The 19,854-nt window shown below is 36.0% G+C and overlaps 1 protein-coding gene across 6 annotated transcripts in view; it reads left to right on the top strand.

Moving 5' to 3' along the window:
• Positions 1–19,854, top strand: part of PHKB (phosphorylase kinase regulatory subunit beta) — an 83,093-nt gene that overhangs the window by 30,501 nt on the left and 32,738 nt on the right. For all 6 annotated transcript variants that reach the window (XM_054199151.1, XM_054199149.1, XM_054199148.1 and 3 more), the window contains 6 exons: positions 4,504–4,599; positions 6,284–6,481; positions 7,194–7,251; positions 11,671–11,748; positions 13,670–13,828; positions 18,226–18,320. In XM_054199151.1, coding sequence (XP_054055126.1) covers positions 4,504–4,599; positions 6,284–6,481; positions 7,194–7,251; positions 11,671–11,748; positions 13,670–13,828; positions 18,226–18,320 — 684 coding nt within the window. The remainder of the gene's footprint in view (positions 1–4,503; positions 4,600–6,283; positions 6,482–7,193; positions 7,252–11,670; positions 11,749–13,669; positions 13,829–18,225; positions 18,321–19,854) is intronic.

The raw sequence follows: 19,854 nt of genomic DNA, 5'->3' as shown, positions 1-19,854 counted from the left end.
TGGAAGAGATACATCATTGTCAAGCTATTGGTGTTGTTAATGAATGGAAATGAAGGGTAAGAGTGCAGCTAAAAAGAAGGTTGGATAGCATCAGGTGTGTGTAGAAAGAGTTATGAAACTTGCTTGGAAGGGAGGACAGGTTGGTCACCAAGTGGTGAGCTCAGGACACTAAGTAAACCCTTCTTTATTGCGCTGTTTTCTTGGAATCTCATCCTTTTTGACTTGTAACTCATGGACCTTGCTCGCATGCCCAAATGTCTGTATTTCATACAAAGTAAACATTAATTGATGAAACGTGCTTTACCTCTTCTTAGGGTTGAGTAACACTCAAAACTTATTTTTAAGAAATGACACACATATACCTGAATAGCTTATTTTTATACTTACGTATGTTTTCCTGCAGTTAGGCAATATATGATCCTTTTGAGTTTTAATACTTTTGTAATTGTCACCTTGACTTGAAGTAATATTTATATATTTTTTGACTGAAGTTTCCCTATATTCTTGCTGGCTTCAAGATAGCAATTGTATTATTATTTTTTTTCTCTTTCTGTAATACCTGTGCTCTCCTGTTTGCCTTGTAAGTCAGATGGAGCTGACTTTCAGATTGTGATACTTATCTGTTTCAAATATTTGACTTTAAGAAACTTGGTTAAATGCAGTCATTTTCCACAGAGAAAATAATACAAAGGAGAGAAGATACAAATGGTAAAATGGTAGATGGTGAATAAGGGGAATTCTCAGATGCTCTTTGTGTGAGCTAATGAGTATAAGCTAGGTCAACTGTAAAAGTGTGACTGGGAGACAGTCCAAATTACGTTCCAAGTTTCTCTCTGTACTGCTTGATTTATTAGAACATCCTGAGTTATTTGTGTCTCCATTTTTCTATTGGTAAAATGGAAGATATGGATCGGAAGAGTCATATAAAATAATTATTAGCACTTTTGGACAAAAAGTTCTTACTCATTGTTTATTCACATAAAAACAGCTGTTAAAATAAACATCTTAGAGCTATTCAGATGTCTGTGAAAAATATAAGTTACAGTTTGTTTTAAATAGTCAGCAACTGCTGTAGAAGTATGATCTATTGAACAATCTTATCTATTGATGAAAAGCTGTGCCACTTACTATTATTAGACCCTTCTTTGTCTTATGGCATAAACCAGGAGATGTTCCTAAACAAGGATTTCTGACACTAGACTTAGGCATCCGTTCCCATTTTTGTGGGTATCTTTTCATGTAGGTTTTTTTGGTGTTTGTTTGGCTGTTTTTTGCATCTCTATATTTGTGCTATTACAGTAGTACAATAGACTTGTTCTGTTTAGTATCCACACCTCAGGAATTATTGATGGCTGTTTGCTGATGCATGGAGAAGTATGAAAGTGCCCTTTATACATACACAAATACAGTGTTCCAAAAAGACTTAGCCATTTGGTCTAGTTTGGGTTTACTTTACATACGTTTTAAAAGCTGCTGTTACACGTTAAGAACTAGGAGCTAGTAAGGACCTTAAATAACGATCAGACATTATAAACACATTGACAGTTTTTCAGGAAAAAAACCCAAACAAACCCAAAAATGTTTATCTACAATCTTCACCTTCCCAAAAGCCTCGAGCATCAGTAAATGTGTCTGCTGTTTTGGTTTTTTTTTTTTTCAAATGACTTTTTTTAACTGAATTCTAAAATGGATGAATAAATTGCTGAAGCAAAACCAGTTTAAATGCTTTGAGAGTTTATTTCCAAGATACTTAGCATAAAGAGAAACCATTATGACCTTCAGTCTGCGGCAGAGTTTGCCTTTGTGCTTAGCTCCAGCTGTGTTCCAATAGCTTTGAGAAATCCTGCTGAGCCCCTCAAGAGGAACTTGTGTGCACCTGCAACTGCGCTCCTGCAACCTGCAGAAATCATTGCTGGGCACAGCAGCCTGCTCAGCCTTGCCACGCGGATTTTTCCACTCGCATTGTGGACGCTGGAAGAGACTAATAAATACAAATACGTAGTATTGTGGCTGCGCTCTCACACGTGCATGTGTGGGATATATATCTTTGAGTGTATCATGATAGGCCAGTTTCCCTTGTGCATTCATGAGTGCACCCAGAGAAGGCAAAATAAAGGTCACTTATTGTTGATATTCACATTAAACTGTTCCTTCCCTTTCTCCACAAGTTCTAAAAAACATCAGACAAGAATACATATCTGTAAGAAACTAGACTACTTTTAGTTCTGTAACAAAGCACTAATATTCAAATACTTTTAATGCATCCTTTGCTATACTTTCTAGGTGCCAGGTACAATAAGGAACAATTACAAATTGAAAAATGATTGTCGTCTTGTTTAATCTGAATGTGACATGCTTTAATGTAAAAAGTCTAATATAACAGATTAAGTTACTTAATTTCTCATTATTTTGATTTATATCCTGTGCTAAATTTCTTAAATTTGTTCCCAATGTATTGCATATCTCTGAAACAATAGTTATAAATCTACATGAAGTAGTTAATATGTATGACGTTGGCATAAGAATTCTCTTATAATCCTTAACTGTGCATTGTCCGTAGCAAGATCCTGAAATCACTGCGTTGTCCTAAGTTCTGCTGAAGTTTGTATGGGAGAACTGTGAAAGTGGGCCTGATTGATTTTATTTTCCATTTAGGACGCAGTGTGAACTGATTCTGTTTCAGTTTATGTTTTTACTTAATCACTTTAGAATCATCACTACTAAAAGGACTGTAAATTATTTTATCTTTTTGTGGGCTTGATGTGGTTAACCCAAACCTCTGATTTCAGAGTATCACAGAGTATAAATAGCTTAGAATTTGTACCATTAATGTATGAATTCCATTTTAGCTACAATACCTTTTAGAAAAAATTACGTATCAGCAAAAAAACTACATAAGAGGATGTGCGTTTACTGGCAATGTGAGTTAATGGACTAATGAATTAAGTGCATGGTGCATTCGTGTATGCACTGAAATGGGACTGCCAGCGACAAGATGAACACCATTTCAAGTCTGACCTAGTCATAGTGTATTCAATTGTTTGTATATGAGCTGCATATCCTATATTAGTTTGTGGAAAAAATTATATGTTAAAAAAAAAATCAAGCCTTTGTAAGGTGTCCTTACTACAGAACTTTACAGTCTTTAGAGGAGTGAAAAAAGTTCATTTGTAAAACAAGATGCTTGTGGTTTTATGAAATGCAAATTGGTCTGCCTTTGAATCCCCAAAGAATCCTTTACTGAAGCACAGATTTTGAAACTGCGTGTTCACACGTGTAGACATACTGTGTTCAGAGTTTGTAGATGAATTTAGAGATTCGTGAATAATCAGAATCTGGATGAAGAAGAAAGTAGGAGAGTAACAAATCATCAAAGCAAATGTGATTACTTATGTACGTTCTTATCTTAGCGCTATTCAGTATATCTTGCTAGCATGATTAAGAGAACAGAGAGATTGTTTTCCATGAGGACAGTGGAAAAATATGTTTTGTTTAGCCTAGCAGAGGAAAAGCTGAGTATTTGTATGATAGCTCTGTATAATTAGAGTGTGCGTAAAGAGTAAGAAAAAACCTCTCTTGTCTGGAAAGCCAAATGACTGGATGCTAGTACTGGCACAAAAAGAAGCGTGGTTAGTTAAGTAGAAACTTAGTTGGAAATTGAAGTTTTTAATAATTAGAGAGGGTGAGTTCTGGAACAGTGCCCCTAAGAGAATAGTATTCTATTTTTAGAAGAAATTTGATGAATTTATGAAAACTTATGGTATGGTATTGATGACAGTAATGAAACAAGTTCAGTGTTGAAAGTGTCTTCCAGTGGGATAGTGATATTGAGATTCATTATCAATGACAACGTATGAAGATACCTGTTCATTAACAAACTGCATTGAGTTTCCAAGAAGTTACCAACTGATAATACTTTTAAATGCTGTTAAATCTGTTTAAACGGTATCTCAGCTATGGGAATTTCTCTTAGTGTTTCAGGAAGTATCAAAAAGCTGAGAGAGAGATATAGTGTAAAATTACAGAATTTTACTAGGAAATGGATTTTGCTAAGGAGTAGATGTTGCTAACATTGACATTGCAATAGCTGAAAAGCAGGTCATTTTTGTTGACTATGGAAGCCCTTTTCCAAAGCAGTACCTCAGGTGAACAGCCAAGTATTTGTGTTCTAACTGACTTGCAATGAAATATTCACCATACGTTTTTGTTTGTCCTTAATGCAGGCATTGTTTTTCAAGAATTAATGGAAGAGTTTATAGCTTGAATGAGTTGTATAAATCATGATCACTAGTAGTTAAAACTATCTAATTTTGGTTATATTTAAATACATTTGAAAATTCAAAATGTTTTCAACTTGATGTTGTGGTGCATTTTTCTATCAAAATTACCAGCTAGCAGACTATTACAAAGTAACCTAAATAAAACAAAGAACCAGTTAGTATCAGCAGGATATACTAACCTTTCTTCCCTTCCCCTTAAATAAATTGAATGTTCTGTTTACAGGGCTGCTCTTGGTCTGTTATATTTGTGGATTTTGATGCCCATAACCGTAACAGACAGACTCTCTGTTCATTGCTGCCTCGAGAGTCAAGGTCTCATGTAAGTAATTAAATGAAATTCACCTCAACAGAGTGTGGAGAAAATAAATGGATATGAACATAATTCTTAGTTCTGTGATGGCCATTACGTTCTGCTTAATAAAGACAGGAATGTGCTGGGAAGATATTAAATTTTTGCTTCTTAAATGTCACTGTGATGTATTTGTTCCTCTGAAGTGGAATTATGATAGCATTCTTTATTTTCTGAATATTTAGGTTAAAATGGTAGCCTGTTTGTAGCTTCTAAACAATTTTAGAATAAAATTTAAAGTAATAGTGATCTGCAGTAACTTAAGTAGAGTTTGAAGTCTTGGTGATGGTTTTTCTGTTGGCCTAGTTTCCACTATACACTCAGTGTCTGCATTTTTGAAACACTTTATTTTAGCTTTAATTTATTCTTTTGTCTGGAAAAGAAGCCTTTAAGGTTGGCTTTTCATAAATTGCTGTATATGGAGAATTTCTTGTTATTATAAGCTACTGTTACAAATAAGCGTTTCCTCAGTGAGTAAATCTAAGTGACATAAGTATAGATTAATCAGAAAAAAAAATCTATTTCGTACTAGCATCAAAGGTAAACTCAGGTTTTGAAAATCAGTAATTTAAAATGAGTGATAATAGAGTTCTGCTTTTTTTGTTCATTCTGGCATATAATAGCATTTTTGTTCATGAAACAGACTATTAATCTTCAACATTAATGGTTTACTCATTGTGTAGAAGAATTATAGCACAGTTGTAATACTGGATAATTAAAATAAAAGGCACTGTCAGCTACTTCTTTATACTCTAATGGTCATTTAGAACTCTCTTGCTGTTTATTATTTGTTGGAGACTTGAAATGTTCCAACAGAAGCTGGTTTTGTAATTTACTTATGCTATAGAAGTGATCTTTGTGTCGTCTTTTTTTTTTTTTTTTCCTTTTTTGGATTTACATCAATGATATTGGTAAAAACGTGGTATTTTAAATTTCTGCTGAATAACAGAAAGGAATAACAAAGCAGCACGTGACATAAGAATTAGAACTTAAAACTACTTTTTTGTGTTTCTGTAAGCTCACCAGTAGTGGTGATGCACTAGTTAGTAATTTTTCTTGTCTTTCTAATTCATTATAGTTGCACATGTTTTTTGATAAATGCTACTCATGTTTTTTCCTGAAATTATTCCCTTATCACCTTAATTGCAAATCAGACAGTCTTGTTTGTTACAGCACCTGAAGAACATTCCTGAAAAAGCTTTTCAGAAATGATGATTTAATCTTAGTTACTTCTCAGCATTCTCAAGCTTTATAAAACGTTTGTGATTCTTTTAGAGCATAGGGTACCCAAATGTTTGCGTTTCCTCCAGGAATAACCTGGAGGATACTTTTTTGTTTCTAAAGCCACAAAGTTCTAGAATGTATTCACTTATCCCTGCAGATTATCAACTGTAAAGTAGATCAGATTTTGAGTCAAATGAGTCCTCTTTTAAATCATATATCTGAATATTGGGCTTGTAGTTATCCTTATACATCTTCAGAAGTCTTATTTTGCACACTATTTTAATATATTAGTACTATGACTTTGATAAAGATAAGATTATGTTCTAAATATATATTTCACTTAGCAAGTTAAACAGTCTTTTTTTATGCATCGAATAATTGTCAGAGATCTAATTAAATTTGTAATGTGTTATTTCTCCCGCTCCTACAGAATACTGATGCGGCTCTTCTGCCCTGTCTCAGTTATCCTGCATTTGCTTTGGATGATGAGGTTTTGTTCAGTCAAACACTAGATAAAATTATTAGAAAATTGAAAGGAAAATATGGGTTTAAAAGATTTCTGAGAGATGGGTACAGAACAGCGCTGGAGGACAAAACACGACGTTATTATAAACCAGCAGAAATTAAGGTAAAGGAATAAGTGGCCTGTATAAAGACAAACTTTGTGTTTCTGAAATGTTTAGGCAGTACTTAAAAAAACCAAACTCAACACCAAAACCAAAACAGAATCCCCCCCAAAAAGAACAAAAGAAAAGAAAACAAAAACGGACCCCCTACCCGGTACTTGCAATTTGAATTGCACAATGATTCCTAATTGCTTCAAGTGAAGGAGATGCATTTTGTAATTTGGCGTGTGCTGTTTTGAGAGATTGCTAAGTCAGCAAATTTGTCATTGATTTGTTTTGTAATGAGTGTGCTTCCATTTACATATGGGGTACAGCTGATTTCACATAACAGATAAGGAAGTTATTTATCATTTTATTTAATTTCACAGCTGACTACAGTCTGAGTGCATGGAAAACAATTTTGCTTTTGACCACAGTGTTTATCAGTAAAGGTTATCTCAATGAAAATTTATTTTTTTCTCCCCAATAGTTTTTCTGTGGAAAATAAAACAGATGATATAAATATTCTGCTTGAGAATGAGACACAGCATATGTAAAAGCACAGATAAAGTGCCCATAAAATTAAGAAGCTGTAAGCTAAACAAAAAAATGATCTACTAAAATGTTTTTGCATTCCTGTTGTCTTTTGTTGTTTTGAAATTATTCAATAGGATATTCAAATACATTTCCTTAAATCAAAATGATGAAATGTCTGATTAATTTTCTTCTTTTCAGCTTTTTGATGGTATTGAGTGTGAATTCCCTCTGTTTTTTATTTTCATGATAATTGATGGTAAGTACAGCTTTACATTCCTGTTCTTTATAGGTGTTGGAGATGAGCCCTTAGAGGAAGGATAAAAAATGATTTTCCTTTCCTGACAAAATAAACCATAATGCAGTGACACTAAATATCTCATTTAGAGTTCTGCCTCATGGGTTAAAAAACCCCAAGCACCCAGCCCCCCATATTTCAGCATTTTTAATGTGAACTGGTTTTAGATATAACTCAATACGGGTTTTTTGAAAGCTTAAATCCATGACATTCAGTCCTGCGTTGCCTTTTAAGCCTTGGAAACTTTCACAGTGTATCAGAACTTCATAGCAGCACGAGAGAAAAGGAAGTAGAGGAGAGGGCACACTGACAAACTGAATGTTGCAGCAGGTCTTTTCAAGTTGGGTGTTCTGTGGTAATTGAAACAGAATTCAGAAGAGAAGAAAGCAAACCAGAAAAGGCCTAGTTCCTATTTGAAATGCCTCTGCTTCCTGCCCATGTTTTTCCATGTAGCCAGTTAGTCTGATTTTTAAAAAAAAAACAAAAAAAACCAAAAAAAAAAAACCAAAAACCCCCAAAACAACAACAAAATACCACTGTCTAGACCTTGTCTTGGGGATACAATTGATGATAAAAGACTGTGAGGGGTGGCTGACACACCAGAAGGCTGTGCGGCCATACAGAGAGACCTAGATAGGTTGGAGAGTTGGGCGGAGGGAAACCTTATGAAATTCAACAAGGGCAAGTGTAGGGTGCTGCACCTGGGCAGGAATAACCCCATGCACCAGTACAGGTTGGGGGCTGACCTGCTGGAGAGCAGCTCTGTGGAAAGAGACCTGGGAGTCCTGGTGGTCAACAGGATGACCATGAGCCAGCAATGTGCCCTTGTGGCCAAGAAGGCCAATGGCATCCTGGGCTGCATCAAGAAGAGTGTGGCAATCAGATCGAGGGAGGTCATCCTCCCCCTCTACTATGCCTTGGTGAGGCCGCATCTGGAGTACTGTGTCCAGTTCTGGGCTCCCCAGTTCAAGAAGGACAGGGAACTGCCAGAAGAGGGTACAGCAAAGGGCTACCAAGATGATGAGGGGACTGGAGCACCTCTCTTATGAAGAAAGACTGAGGGATTTGGGTCTTTTTAGTCTGGAAAAAAGACGACTGAGGGGGGATCTTATCAATGCTTTTAAATACTTAAAGGGTGGGTCTTCACTGTGAGGGTGGCAGAGCACTGGCACAGGCTGCCCAGAGAGGTGGTGGAGTCTCCGTCTCTGGAGGCATTCCAAACCCGCCTGGACACGTTCTTGTGCACTTTGCTTTAAGTGATCCTGCTCTGGCAGGGGGTTGGACTAGATGATCTCCAGAGGTCCCTTCCAGCCCTCCCATTCCGTGATAGGAGACATACCAAAAAAGTTAACGGGATGATTTCAGGATGGAAGCTAAAACTCACATAGAACAGAAGTCTGAATAAGAAAATGAGTAAGAGTTACAGCCATGAAAAAGATTTGTAAATGGATGAAAATCTGGCCATCTGGGTTTTTTTTCCCTTTAGCGTGTGGAATAGTTTAATAGATTTTCAAATAAAGATGGTGAGGTGCATAGAAATCTGCTATCTGCTTAGACTCCTCTGTGGCCACCCACAGATTAAAATATTTTGTTTGAAGCTGTAATAAGGTTTCACAATTGATTTTTCTAAAGGAATGCTTGATGTTTTTCAAAGGGTGATGCCCAAAATTGAGGAGAAAGGCAGTGACATTTTAATGCTGCAGTTTTGGAAAGAACAAGAAAGATAATGCTCTTTAACTGAAGTTAGGAGAAGAATAAAGAAAGCTTTTTAATCTTCTTGTATTACGAAGAAAAAGTACAAGATGCATGCTTTGTACATACTGTCCTTGTCTTTTTTTCCATACCACAATTTCATCAAATAGAACAATTCTATTAGTAGATTTTGTGCACATAGCTCCAAATCCACAAGCTTCCTTAATGCAAAATTAGACTTAGACAGAGTGACTTAAACTGCAAAAAGACCATGAAATAGGAGGAGGAGTACATTACAGTTGACTGTCTTTATAATGAAAACATTGGGGAAAAAAACCCAACCCTCAAGCTGCTACATTGTGAATACTGGGTCAGCTGAAAGCCCCTTTGCCCATCCAACACGCTTGCAGAGCACAAAGGAAAACCTTTTCAGCAACGTATATTAAGCTGCTGAATATCTAGGTAACTCCTGGTAGCTGAATTTTGTTACCTGTATAACAGCGGGACAGTGCCCTGTTAAATATGGAGGGAGAGAGTCCTGTAAATCATAGAATCATGGCATGGTTCAGGTTGGAAGGGGCCTGCAAAGATCACCCTGTTCTGACCCCCTGCCATGGCGGGGACATCATAGTCCATAACCCACCAGTTTTGTTCGCATCAGCAAAATTTCTTGCATTGTTTCCTTTTTGAAAGATTAGCAGAACTATATATTTATTATATATTCATTTATATTTTCATTTATAAGAAACTAATTAGCTCATCAACTTTTCTGTTTTGTCAATAACAGCTTTTTAGGATTTTTAAGATATGGAAAGTTAAAATGGTTCTGGCAAGTAGGTACTACTGAATTAGTTGTGCATTTTCTAGCAGTATTAAGAACACTGTTTTATTTCTCATGGACGATGATCATTATTACCCAACTCTTATCTTCACTAGATGATTCTTAATATAAAAGCAATTGTATGATCACATAAATGCATCATTTTATCCTCTACAGCATCTGCCAATAAGACTAAATTACAAATAGTCGGAGTATCACATTGCTCTATGTCACGACTGTACTCAAGTGTTTTGTGTCACTTACATACACCCTTTTTTGTGTGCAAACTGTCATTGCATTTGTTTCTCTTGGCAAGTGATTTCATTCCTGTATATATACTTGGAATGAAAATGGAATGAACAATACTTGTCAAGCTTTGGGTTTGGGTACAGCACTGGAGAGCCATGGAAAGAAAGACATCTCTATACAGTAGTCAGACTCCAGCTTTCTACTGCATTCTGGCTTTTCAGTAGAATAATTTGTTGGATATCCTTAAAATAACATAAAAGATAAGTTTTTGTGACTTTTTTTTATATACGTATATTGCCTAACAAAAAACATATCTAAACTTTTTCTAATATAGCTGGTTTGGTATATTTGTTCTCAGTGGATGAGTTTATGGTTTTCTTTTGTTTTATTTTTGCCTTTCAGAATTCACCCTTCTTAAGAATACAAAAAGGCTGCTTTAGTACTCATTTCCTTTTAGGATTTTTCTCAAAAGGAAATTGTTTAGGACTCTGGGTAGTAGATAAGCATCTATAGCTGTAGGAAAGGATTGAACTAAAATAAATCAATATGACTATTTTTTGTATAAGATAAATTTGAATAGCATTTTTGAAAGCTTTTTTACATTTCTGTTCGAATGTGAGGGATTATGGTAATTTTCTAGGATAAGGAGGGAAACATAACAGCTATTTTTCATAATATGGAAGAATATGGTAATTGAAAAGGAAAACCAGGGACAGAAATGAGTGAAAGATGTACAATGAAAAGTTTTCATCCCCCTTGTTCCCCTTTAAATGTTAAAAAATGTTCTATTTTAAAAAGTCAGTGTAACTTGTCAAGTTCATCCATGTTTTCCTTGATGAACAGAAATGCTTTTGGTATTTTTGATGTGTCTTTTTATGGGAGAACTTTTGATGAAATGAACACTGGTCATATTAGTATTCATCAGATTCATTTGGGATGACTAAGTTCTGCTAGAAAAAAACATTTAAGGTACTGGTACTCCCAAATTAACAATTTCTCCCCAAAAGCAGCATCATAAAGAGTTGACCGTTCTGTTTAATATCGCAAGAAATGTCAGCAGGTCTGAATTCTCTATAATATGAAGATATAATACATATGTAACTTATCAATGTAAACATTCCATCTAAAAATCTTAGGAGGGGAATTTTTCAATTTACTACTTCAAATTCCTTTTGTATGTATTTATTGGGGTCTCTAGGCAACACTTCTAGATAGCTTGCTGCTCTGTCCTAAAGATTTAGAACCTGCTTGTTTGTCTCCAGACTGGCACACAACCTCTGCTTCTTCATTCTGCTCTTAATTTGGGAAGTTATTTACAGCTGGGTGTGCTGGTTGTCCGTCTCCAGTTCCTGAGCCTCTCTGAGTTCGCAGCTTTACTATCCCGTGTAACTTGCCGTGGATTTCAGTGGCTGGTTCATGATCCCTGGGAGATTTACCTGTAGCAGTAAATGAGGATCTACAGTTTAGTCTTTTACTTTTCATGAACTATTTAGTGTGTAGGCACTACCCCATTGAAAAATAAACACTAGATTTTTTTTTTTTCTTCTTCTTTTATGAACATTAAGCTCCCGGAAAAGTTATTTCTTCCATTAAATCAATTACTGTTTGGTTATTTTTAGGAGTTTTTAGAGGAAATCCTGCACAAGTAAAGGAATATCAAGATCTCCTGGATCCTTTGCTTCAACGTACATCTGAAGGTATTATCTGATAATCATTCTTCTAAAACGCGGTATCTTTTTATTGACCTGAATTTTTTAAAATACTGAGATTCCTATTAATGGATATGGCAGTCAGAGCAAAGGAGAAGTCATAATATTGCCATGTTTCCTGATGGCAAAATGCTAATACTAAAATAATCTCTTGCTTGTAGATACATTGCATCATAAAGTGTGATAATAAAAGTAATGTTAGCTGGAAAAATGCTACTCATACAAATGTAAGATTTACACTGTACCCAGTCGTTCCTCCCCTCCTTTGCCTGTGCTTCGTTATTTACAAAGTTCACTGTGACTTTGCAGGAAGATGTTAACGACCAACACTCAGATTCTTCCGATGTTCCACCTGGATACAGTAGGGAATTAATTGGGTCATTCACTGTCACTTAACTTTGCAATATTTTAAAAAATAATTTGGCATGTATATATATATACACACATATATATATATGAGAGATTGCTTTTAGCTTACAGCAGTGAAAATGGCAATATGTTAATTTTAATATAAATGTTCTCTTACTTAAATTGTGCACTCCAGAATTTTAGTGGAACTGCAGACAAGACTATTGATGGCCTACAGGCACATCCATCCAAAATTCAGTTAAAAGAAAAAAAAAAAGACCATAAGTTTGAGTAGGAGGAAAAAAAAGTCCTGAGAACAGAACAAGCTTCGATGTACTGACAATTCGATTTTAAAATGCAGCATCTTTAGTCACCTGTTCTTGACATCTGCGGTAGTTACACAAGTAGATGCAGAGTATTTTAGTCTGGCTTGTTCCTTGAACTTAGAATACTTGTTGAAGTGAACTAGTTTCTGTAAGAAATACAGACAATTCCTTAGCAAATTTTCAATACGTATCAAATTTTCTGACCTTGCTGATCAGAGCTTTTTTTCTGATTATTAATGACTATGTGAAGTTCCATGGACACTAAACTAATCTTGTGGTTCCTCTTGCTGAATGTCATCATGAATGCCTCGTCTTAAAATTTCTGGGTGTGTTTTGATACCTTACTCATTTGAATATTCTGTCTCTAATAACTTTCACTTTTCAATTTTTCTCAGCTTCTTGCCAGTAATTTTTTTGAGTCTCACTCAGTCACTGCAACTTTATTCTGTTCATCACCTGTTCTTTATCCAAATAAATTCAAAATTAAAGCAATACTAAGGTGAAATCTAATTTTGCAGAAAGCATACTAATTTGCTTTTGTATTGCCTATAATTAGGTCAATCATTTGTAATTCTTTTTCTAAATTCCTGACTCTTGTCCACTTAAAAAGCGTTGAAATAAAGGTTATTAATCTACAATGATCATTATACCTGTGGCGTAATTCTAGATAGATGTGCTATATTCCAATGAAGACGACATGCCATTTTGTTTCATGATGTTTCAAAATTAAAATGTCTGTTTTAACTTGTTTTTGCATACGTGCAAAAAATTATCTTTTTCATTTAATTAAATGTTTGACTACTTTTGGCTAAGAAAAAGTTGTCTGATACTGAGCTGGTGTTAAATGCAGGGAAACGCCCCCATGTGTTTCACTCTGATGCAGCTGTCATTCATTTGATTATGGTTTGTTATCTGTACTGCATTTTGCTTTAAGTGAGAAATATTCTACTTTTCTTTTTGCACAGTAAGGTGCGCACAGACCATGTATGCGTTCTGGGAAGAAATCCTGTGGAAATGTTTGGTGAAGAATAAAGTAGTTTAATATTGCCCGGGGTTTCCTACAGTGTGGTTTTGAGAGATAGCAATGAATGACAACAGCCTTTCTGTTCAATTAAATTGTTGGTAGGGTATAATTTTCTGTTTTGAATCCACTTCAGCTTTATTAGGGGACTACAATCAAATAATAAGGGAATTGGAATTTATTTACTTACTGTACTTGTTTTAAAACTCTGTAGGGTGTCCTGTTGTACCCAAGTATTACTATGTGCCAGCGGATTTTGTTGACCTGGAAAAGAAGAACCCTGGCAGTCAGAAACGGTTTCCCAGTAACAGTGGACGCGATGGAAAGTTTTTCCTGTGGGGACAGGCAGTCTACATCATTGCAAAACTCCTGGGTAAGAGGCTGAGGAAATTCTAGCAGGTTTTGACTTGTCCAAAGTGAAGGATTTTGTCTTGTTAATGCTTTTCTTGAATCTGAACAAACACATTTGCTTGAGTTTTGAACAGACTATGGGTGGCACATGTGTCCTCTGCTTCGGTACATATGTGACAGGCAAAAATTGCTTTTCATTCTATATGTTAAAATTTTATGCTGCATGCAACATACTATGAAGTTTACTGGAATATTTTATAGAATACTGAAAATCTTCTAAACATGATAGGTTTCTTTTTCTGGTTTTCTGACTTAATTCCTTTCATTCATGACAAAATGTATTAACATGATGATTTCTGGATTAACTGTGTCAGCTGCACCTGTACAGTGACGTTCGTAAGTGATCTATAGCATTTAATTCAAATTATTTACTGTTTTAAGCAAGACAAGTTTAAACTTTGAATAGTTGCAGTCTCAGATAAAGTTAATATTTTCTTCAGTCCGTGTTATTTTTACCCTTTAAAATAGGAGGCACTAGATGAACATTTGAAAGTGCCTTTCAAAGTTTGGCCATTGAAGGTTGTTATGGTGAATTTCAGTCACGAATGAATTCCTGGTCTCATTTGAGACGATTCAAAGGCTAATGCAAAAACAGTTGTTAAGCCAGAAAAGTCTTTGCAGTTAAGATTTTTTTTTTCTTAATGTTTCTTTTAGGAGAAAGATATATTACTTTATTGTAACATGCTCAGCATTTACCTAGTAGTCAGTAGATTGAGTTCTAAAAACTTTTTTTTCTGTGAACACTGTAAAGGGAAACAGGCTGTTGGTAGTAAAAATGAGAAACATTGAAGGGGAGTTTAAAAATTCAAGACTTGGCAAGGACAGTGGATGTCTCTTTAGGTATGGAAGAACAGAGCCCGTCTGGTGCTGCACCTGTTCTTCACTTTCACTCTCGTCCTTCCATAATTCCTTTCTTAGCCAATACTGGAAAGTATATGCAGGCAAGCTCACCTTTAATGAAAAAATTTTCATTTAACCTCTTAGTATTAGCCAAGTAATCCTCAAACATGCGTGCAGGAGTACTGTAGTAATTCTGCTAGTATTCAGCTTGTACTAATGTTTGTGTATTTCTCTACCTGCAGAATGCTGGTTAAAGAAATTGTATTGCTTGTTTGCTAAATGCTGTTTGAGTACCATAACTTTCCTTTGTTTTGTTTCAGTTCTTTCCTTTGCTGAACATTCTTACACACTATTTCTTTTAATAATTGTGCTAAATCTCTTTTTGAAACGTTCTCATTAGTAACTGTTTCCTCTTTTGTTTTAAAAATTTCTGTCCACTGTATTCACTACTTTTCATTCCTCTCTGCTTATTTTCAAAATATTTTTTTTTCCTTTTCTCTCATAGTCTTTGCAAATACGGTCTGGAAATTTAATCACAAAGCTAAATCTATTCACCAGTGATTGTTGTATCAGGAACTCCATTTAGTCATACTAATTTATAATTAGTGCATTTAATTTTGTTCCTTTCTGGGTGAAAACCTACCTGAATAACAGTCTTGTCCTTGGTGAAAGTCTTTGTGTGTGTGTTACTTTGCTTGTTGGTGGTTGCTAATTAAGTGGAAGCCTGATTTATAGAATCGTAGAACAGTTTGGGTCGGAGGGGACCTTAAAGATCATCTCGTTCCACCCCCCTGCCCTGGGTAGGGACACCTCCCGCTGGACCAGGTTGCTCAAAGCCCCATATGGGGCTTGGACACCTCCAGGGATGGGGCTCCAAACACTTCCATTTCTGTGAAAGTACTCATTTCCCATTTCATCATCCATTCCAGAAATTATTGTGTTGCCTCAAGGGTAGCAATTAATTTGTGTTTGCTCAGCCTAGGCGAGCTTACAATACAACCTCTTCCAGATCCTGCCTCTGTCTGTGGGCCTGGTGTCTGCCTGCTGAGATCCAAACTTTTCTAAATGCAGCAGGATGAAACTGAGTCAATTCTTACCCATCTCGCTGCCTCCCACAGAGGGCCAGATAGAAGTAGCGAAATCAAAATTTTGATCCTACTGATAAAGGCTCTGAACAACAGAGACAATGAAAGCGTCTGCCTGCGGCTGTTGGGAGTCGCTACATACCCACGCAACTGAAAAAATTGTTTATGAAGAAAAAAATCATGCATTTTGCAGTGATTCAATTTTTCATAGAATTTCTTTCTTGCCCTGGTTGAGGCGGTTTGTAAAGCCTTTATGATATGTCGGGTCCCGTTTTAGCGCACAGGAAAGGAATGCCAGGTGTTCAGCTGTTTTATGCAACTGACAATTCACTCGGTTTAGGCTTTCATTTAGTAGTGCTCTTAGCTTTCCTGTCCTCTTCCTTGTAATTTTTATATCTCCTTCTGTGGACTCAGTGCTGTCTAGAACAAAGTAAAGAGTTTTTAGCAATATTTTTTACAGTAAAGATCAAATGGATTAAATGTTGTCAGCTGTTGCTGATGCAAATAATGAGTTAACAAACAAAACTCTGCACTTGCATCCCAATATGCTTGTATTTGTGATAATAGTGATGCATATTCACTGACATTCCTCTTTTAAATAAAACTGTAAATATTGAAAGTTAGCTTAAATTATATGTTAGTCTATTGGTATAGTTGGTTTAAATATGAAATTATTCTGACTATATATTTTAATCACTGAGCAATGGAAATCCATGTAAAAAACAGTGGCAATAGAACACGTATTCTAGAAACCGCTCTTGCTTTTAAGAACTATGAGGCAGAGTCCATTGATCTTGTAATCTGTTTGATAGCATCAGCATGACTACAAATGATTTAAGTGACTTCCATGCCTTTAGCCAGCATGAGAAGTCTGACTGTGTGGACTGGAGCTTAGATGACTGTTTTCCTTAAAATGTATTTTGCTAACTCATGTGTTGGCATATTTATAAATTTTCCATGGTAATTTTTCACAATCTAGCTTCTCTTTTTGTTTTGTTTTGTTTTTTTTTTCTTTTTTTAACATAACCACCTGTACGTGCACCATGACTCAGCGGGTCAGTAGTGCAGAGCAGAGGGACAGGGTCCTTCCCTGGCCGGAGTCCAGCAGAAGCCTGGAGACAGGAGGTGGCCGCAGTAACTTGTAGCTGCGAGCCACTGGCATCACTCCCGGCACCAGCAGCTCCAGAACTGCCCGGACGGTGTCCTTCGCTGGCCACCCAGGCACTGTCTTTCCACTGCACCGTCCATTCTGCTCTCTCTTCTTTCTGGTTAAGCTTGAGCCAGGACATGTTTTGAGTTTATGAACTGCTGTCTTAATGTACTACATGCTGAAATTCAGAAATATTTTTCTTATCAAGACAGCGTTGGTTTTCTGTTGTAGTTGAATTAAAGCTAATGGAGTCATGAGTTATTTCTCTTTTAGATTCATAGCTGACTTCTTAGTGCAGAGCTTTTAAAGGATATGTGCAAAATTGTTGACATATATAAGAGAAATGAAGATGCACTGTGACATTCTCTGTAGCAGAAATTAAATAGTGATGTAGCAGAAATTAAATAGTGATTCACAGAATCACAGAATGGTCAGGGTTGGCAGGGACCTCTGGAGATCATCTAGTCCAACCCCCTGCCAGAGCAGGGTCACCCAGAGCAGGTTGCACAGGATCGCGTCCAGGCGGGGTTTGATTGGATGTGGTTTCATGTCAGAATGAGATTTTGATAGGACAATGCTTATTTGAAGGGCATAACAGCTCACAGTAGATTGTGAACCTCTATTCAAGGCATTTTTTGAAACTTCTTAATAGTATACTTTTATTGGAGTACTTAGTATATTTTTTTTCAGGGGAGAAGGTTAAAATAATGGAATTTTAGGTTTGGGTTGGGTTGTTTTGGTTTTTTTTTTCATGTAAAGAAGTCCATGTAGAAATTGCTAGGTTTCAAATATATTTAATTGAGGTTTTTAACAATTCTTCTTGAGCTATTGTATTGAGAGTTATCTTTGATATCCCTTGCCCCTTTCAGCATTATAGTGGTGTGATTACCTCGAGATAGAGGCTGTCTGCTTTTCTTCAAAGCTAAACAATTTTTGACGGTAACCACCGAGTTTCTGGTTAAAGCTCTAGAATAATTCCATGATTGTGGATTGAGGGCTTTTTATATGACTTGTGAAGTCTGTTGTCTGCATATATTCTTTTAACAAATCTCTGTGAAAAAATAAAGGATTGTTTTTATATACTAAAGTATTATAATTAGCTATAGCAAGAACGATGCTTGAGTCATTAAAGTTGTTATGGTTTTGTCATTTTGATCTGTAAATCATTGATCTAAATCAGATTATTGCAGAACTGACTACATAAAATAGGTTTGCATGCTTCCTTCACAAAAGCTGCAGAAATTACTGAAGTAACTTTGTATTTTTATTATTGTTTACTTTCAGCTGACAAATTAGTAAGTCCTAAAGATCTGGACCCTATTGGGCGTTATGTACCTCCACAAGATCAGCGGAACGTTAGCATGAGATTTTCGAATCAGGTAAGCATAAGCTTAGTATTAAAATATTTTTACTGAGAAATTGTCATCTACGTGTTATATACAGCCTCTTAATATTACAGTTAAAGTGTTAGGAAATTATTAAATGTACGTACATTTTCTTAGCTGATAGAAGATTGCTTTCAAGAGGATGATTATAACATCTGCAGTTTTGGGGCCACGGTGCACGTTTGCCTTCAAATTAAGTGGTGCAATCGAAATGATACAGAAAATGTGAGTTGAAATAGCTGCTAATAGACAGGTGTGTTTCTTTGAGTGTTAAGGTATGTCAGGAAGGCAAGAATGAGCCTGCCGTATTTTATTCCTTCAAATTAATTACCACTTCAGTGTATTAATATGTTTTGCATTTAAAGCTCCTAAGAGCTACAAGGATCAGGTTCTGTTTTGGTGTGCACGGTATATCCACGTGCTCCTGTATTTGGCTTAAACACACAGCAGGAATGAGAGCCCAGGGGTGGGCAATGCGTGAAACGTCGTCATTCAAATCTGCAGTAGACAGGATAACAAGACAGAAGCATGGCCTGTATGTAGGGGACTTCTTTTATTAGAGAGGGAAGAACTGTATGTGTGGAAATGAGTAGCCAAGAGATGTTTTTCAGCCTTTTTATTTCTTGGTATAAGGAATACGTATTTGGAAAGTTCCTTGTGAATTTGTTATTGAAGCATAAAATACAAAGTACTTATTTTAAGATTTATTCCAAGATCAGAAGTGAACAAGGTTTTTCTTGTTCTATTCAAGTGGTGCTTAAAACCTCTGTTTCTTACTATTTCTTGTAACTGAGGTAATCCAAGCGCCTGGGTATTGTCTCATTCATAAGGAGACTTTCATTGTTCACAGTGCAACACTTCTGCCCTGTTCGTAGGAGATAATGAAACCTCAGTGACTTCACTTCTTCCCGGTTCCTTTCTTTGTTCTTACATCATGGGATTATGAATGCTACAGAAATTGTGAGCTGCCGAGAGCATGTGCCTTTTTAGGAGTGCCATTAGAAGAAGCCTCTATTGAGTCAGCGTTGCATGCAGCCCATCAAAATTCTTTATTCTTTGATTCTTGAAACCAGTAACTTTTAATATGCCACAGATGAACACTTTGAAGAAGATGATAGTTTCTTCTAAAGACACTGCGTGACTCAGCAGGAAATGTTCTAGTAGAAAAGCATTTTTACTATTTTTTGAGGTACCCATTATATGATAGGGAATTTCCAGATGATCAGAGAGAAATAGCCTCTGCCCTGAGAGCTTCCCAAAAGAGATAATAAATAATGCCACAATAATTTATTTTCTCATAACTTACTCCCTAGTGGCCACTTTGCAGATCAATGAAGAACTTAGTTAGTAAAATGCAATTACCCAATAAAATTCAGCAATATAACAGAGACTCTAAAAGCTCAACAGTGTTGAAAGAATTGAAAAGAACTTAAACGGCTAGGTTTTGATGTTTTGCTTCATCTGCAAATGATGAAAAAAAAACCAAAACCCCAAGCTTTGTCACTGGGCAAATCAGACTAGACGGTTT

Source organism: Rissa tridactyla, chromosome 4 (genome assembly GCF_028500815.1).
Source record: "Rissa tridactyla isolate bRisTri1 chromosome 4, bRisTri1.patW.cur.20221130, whole genome shotgun sequence".
In the NCBI taxonomy this organism is placed as follows: domain Eukaryota; kingdom Metazoa; phylum Chordata; class Aves; order Charadriiformes; family Laridae; genus Rissa; species Rissa tridactyla.
The sequence above is the reverse complement of the archived record's forward strand: the minus strand, read 5'-3'. Positions and strand labels throughout refer to the sequence as shown.